The following is a 4,634-nucleotide window of genomic DNA, read 5'->3' as shown; positions in this document are numbered from 1 at the left end:
TGGGAGTGAGGGAGATAGAGACACAGTGTGCTTCTGTGCTGCAGCAGTACCACAAGATTGTATTGCTGTGGTTTGAGTTGGAACCTTCTTACAAGCTTCTTACAAAGACTGTAAAAAAAAAAACCTTTGGTGAAAAACACTATTTTGTTTTGCCATTTTCTTATTTGAATTAACAGCTTACATTTGGTTCTTATTTGAAACCCCAGAACTGATGAAACCCATTCAAAACATTCATTTTTATCATTTCAACAAGATGTGGGAAGTTTTGTTTTTTTCTTAACTCTGTGAGAGCTATAAAGTTTTTAATCCAAAACCGGTGACATTCTCTTAACACACAGGCTGGAATTCAGAACAGACAAAGGCCTTATCTTCAATAAAAAGAGGTTTTATTTACATCATGTGAACCTTCTAACAGAGAAAACTAGACCTCTTGTTAGTACACATATTCATTCCCTCTAACTCTTTCATGCTCTGATTATAAAGCTGATACGTACTATTAGAAGTTGTAATTAAAAAAAGACTATGACTACGCTCCACAGTAAGCAATATCGGTGATTAAAAAGGCATGAAGGCATCAGTTTCAACTAGGCTGTATCAACCTCATTTGTTAATTAGGCAGGAGAGCCTGCCCTCCTTACGCATTTCATTTTTTCACAGGCCTGGGAGTGAAGGGAGGAATGCGGACACAGTGCAATCACAGTTCAGAAAGTTCAGGCTAAGATTCCCGACCCCACATGTCTTCAGGGAAATTTACATTTAATCTCACAAGCCGTCTGCATTTTGTTGACTCCTGACTTGAAAGGTTAATTTGTAATTCCTTTGTCTAGGATTGAGAATCAGAAACCTTGTAGCCCGCTCCATGTAACCTCAAGAAATCTCATTCTGTCTCTCTACTGAGAGATTCAAATGAAACTTTCTCCTCTTCCTCACTCTCCAGCGGAGTATAGTCACAATCACTTGGCTCTAAGAGCTTGAGGTTCGCCTGTACTGCCACCAGTTTCTGCACCCTGTCGGCCGAGAGAGAACCTTGCACCTTTGTATTGCCAAAGTGTGACCAGAGGAGCTCGCAAGCTGCTGTTGTTGGTGGGATCTGGAGTATGGCAGAGGCCACGGCGGACAGGGGCTCAGAGGAACACAGCCCTTTCCACCAGGTGGATGCGGACACATGCTGGCATGAGCTCCATATCCCGCCCCCCTTCCAAAGGCCTTGCTTGGCTGAGAACCTGGCGAAGCTGCCAAGCACTTTACCCTCATCGAGATTTAGATGGTGCGACAGGTTGGAAATCACATAGTAAGCGCTGTTTATCTGCTCCCCAGAAAGTGTTTGCTGTCCAACATGCTTTGGATCCAGCATGTATGCTGCTGCGTGGATAGGCTTGACGCAAAACTCCTGACACCTGTCTAGGGACGCCATGACAGCCTTCTGTTCATTGCTGTGCAGCACGGACCCCGACAGGGACGTTCCGATATGGTATCTTAACTGACTGAACATTTCAACAACACCAGAAAGGACAGTGTCTTCTTTTTTCATGTAATCAATGTAATTCCCAACCAGGTACAGCAGGTTTCGGCTGCTACTTATCCCTTTCCAAAATGCTGTATCCTGTAGTGTGGCCCTGATGGATGCTTCAACATCTAGATTCGGTGAGACAGCCATCTCTTGGAGAGAGTTTTGCCCCTCAAGGAGGCTGTTGCACATGTTAACCACACCTGTCCAGTCAGTGATAGTGGGCAGTACCAAAGTCGTTCCACTGGCGGTTAGGTTTCTAATCTTTGTAGTCTGCCAGTGTCTAAAGGTCTCTGCTAATATCTTTCTATCTCTCACATACCTCACCACCTGTTCGGCTCTCCTGCACAGTGCTTTTAGAGACGGCTGTGTCACTATGTCATCGAAGAGCCGCTTGACACCGTACGCTGTGCATCCGATGGCTGAAATGTGTGGGAAGGCTTCCTCTACTTGAGCCCAAGCAGCCGTCATTTCCGGGGCGTCGTCAGTGACAACGGCAAACACCTTCTGCGGTCCCACTTCATTTATGATATCTTTCAGTTCCTCCGCAATGAAGGTGCTTGTGTGTGTGTGCTCCTTTGTCTGTGTGCTTTTGTAGAACAGCGGCAAAGGAGCTGAGACAATGTAATTGATTGTTCTGGTCTCTTGTATGTTAGACCAGCCACTGCAGATGATGGCGACGCAGTCCGCCTTCCCTATGGTCTCATGAACCTGGCTTTGTACTCTGTCATACTCACAGTCCAAGAGATGAGAGGACAAAGCCTGTCTGGTGGGCGGACAGTAAGCGGGCCGGAGCACGCTGAAAAATCGCCTCCAATAAACATTGTCTGTGAGACTGAGGGGTGAGGAAGTGGCGTACACAGCTCTCGCCAGGCACTCGTCGGCGTACGCCTGGCTGCCCTGATCCACCGAATCGATGAGGAACTGTCCCCCCGGAGTGGCAGATGGTAAGAACGAGGACGACGGAACAGGGATGGAGGCAGAGGAGCTCCCATCTGGGCCCGGCGACTGCTGCGACACCACTGAGTACTCCTTGCATTTGTCCAAATGCATCTGCATCTTGGTGGCATTCTTTGCATGAGTCTTTGAACAGTAGTTGCACATGAAGGTTTCCCTCCCATCTTTGATGGCCGGGGAGAAATGCTTCCACACACCGGACTGCAAACGTGGCATTGTCCTCTATGGGTAACTTAAAGAAAAGAAAAATATGATTTAATATTATTATTATTATTTATCAAATTGATGCTTTGGTATCTGCTGTGTGGCTAAATGTTTCAGAAGAACTTGGTAGTGGGGTGTTTTCAACCACCTAAATATCAACAGTGTGTTTAGAAGTCTTGGGTCTAATTTGTATTAATTATTTGTCTGAATACTTGATAATGTAATATTCATGCTTGCTGTTGAGTTCATTATTTGGGGTGAGGATACACATTTAGGTTTGTACATGCAAACACAACTTCTTTTTTCCTTTTTCACATGCCAAGAACAACACACTGTATTAAGGCATATAGATAAAATAAACTGCCTTCGATTCTATATAGCCTAGGTTTACAGGTTAATAAGTATACTATTTTAAGCCAACACTGCTAATTGCATTGCTAGACAGTACAGAACGAGTACTATCACTTTCTCAACATCAACAACTCCTCTTGGGAAACTTTACAGCTCCCCAATTACAATTCCTGTAGTTCCCGTTTAAAAATATAGTAGAAACTACACTGTAAATGAACGACTAGCCGTTAGCTTGTTCACCTACCTATACAGATGGACACTATTCCACTTTCACAACGTTTTCACAATATTTGAATGCACTGATTCAAAGTCGCCTGAGGCTCAACCTTGATTTGTATCTTTATCTAGCTGGAAAGCTAAAGTTAACGTTAGCTGTCCTGGCTAACTTGATAGCCTACTACAAAAGCCAACGATCACGAAGTGGTGGAAATGAACGGAAAAGTAAGAGCGGTAACGATGAGCAAACGTCTACGGATCCCTGACTTTCTGCACGTTGAAAATATCTAACGTTACTACATGGTTTCCTAAGAAATTGTGGAAAAATTGACATAATATTGCGGGCAACCTGCGCTATCCGCCTTTTGTTGTGAAAATACTTCCTGAAACTCCACGCTCCGTCAAGTAAGGGAGCTCGCATGGGTCAATAAACGTAGGAGAAACGGCCGAGGGCTTAGGGAGAATACTGCTGAGGTAGTTTCGTTAATTACTGAAGATTAATCGCACTTCATGTCTCTGTGACTCTACAGTTGGATCAAAACCATATGAGGTAAACGCTGACTGATGATGATTGATAGATGATAGAGATATAGATAGATATAGATAGATGATATAGTGACAATGATGGATAATATCAGTGAATATTGTTTACCATGACTGCAGTGTGAGGTGTCCGGCAATCAATCTAAAGCTCAAGGGCTTGCAAGTCTGACAGTGACAGTGGTGAAAAATGCAAGGAGCAAGTGTGTAATTGCTCCTACTGTTTTTGTGGTGTATGTGTGTGTGTGTGTGTGTGTTTGTGTGTGAGTGTGTGTGTGTGTGTGCTTGCGACCCACTTACCAAGTAAGACACACACCTACATACTGCTCTCTCTGTTGGCTCAGGCAGGTGATATGATTAAGTGTTATGATTTGGCTTTAGCATCCCTAGGTGTCAAACTGAGGTCAAGTTCTCTCTCTCTCTCTCTCTCTCTCTCTCTCTCTCACTCTCTCTCTCTCCCCCTAAGATACCATAACACTTAATTACTTAAATTTGTTTTCTTGGCCCTAAGTTAATGAGATGACTAAGGCAAAGGTCATCATTGGTCCAATAACAGGAGAGTTTTGTCTCAATATGTCCACCACTCCAAAATGCTGTTCGACATGAATGGAAAAGTTGTCATGGAATAATACTGAAATATTTAGCTATGGCCTGTGGGTACCAAATGGTAACGTGGGGTGGAAATAAACCTTGTGTTACTCTGTTCTGCAAAACATTTTAATATGTACTAAGTCGTTTTTTTCTCTCTTTTCTGTAGATGAATGGAATAAAATCACAATGTTCAAACCTATCTATGAACACATGTAATGTCCCGTGAATAGTCACCTCACAAAAAATTGCTTCCTTACCGCTGGTGTAG

At 43.6% G+C, this 4,634-nt stretch overlaps 1 protein-coding gene across 1 annotated transcript; it reads right to left on the bottom strand.

Annotated features, from left to right (window-relative positions):
* Window positions 1–317: 317 nt before the first annotated feature.
* Window positions 318–3,553, bottom strand: LOC139654593 (uncharacterized). The gene is made up of 2 exons (XM_071531712.1): window positions 3,264–3,553; window positions 318–2,696 (listed from the first exon to the last, which is right to left on the bottom strand). Exon 2 carries the CDS (start codon window positions 2,678–2,680, stop codon window positions 878–880), a length of 1,803 nt encoding a protein of 600 aa, XP_071387813.1. The 5' UTR covers window positions 2,681–2,696; window positions 3,264–3,553; the 3' UTR covers window positions 318–877.
* Window positions 3,554–4,634: the final 1,081 nt, after the last annotated feature.

The sequence above is a fragment of the Centroberyx affinis genome, unplaced genomic scaffold (assembly GCF_046629955.1).
Source record: "Centroberyx affinis isolate AG114_WGS23_722 - 3 ecotype Tasmania unplaced genomic scaffold, CSIRO-AGI_Caff_v1 ptg002115l_1, whole genome shotgun sequence".
In the NCBI taxonomy this organism is placed as follows: Eukaryota; Metazoa; Chordata; class Actinopteri; order Beryciformes; family Berycidae; genus Centroberyx; species Centroberyx affinis.
This window is presented reverse-complemented; position numbering and strand designations above follow the sequence as displayed.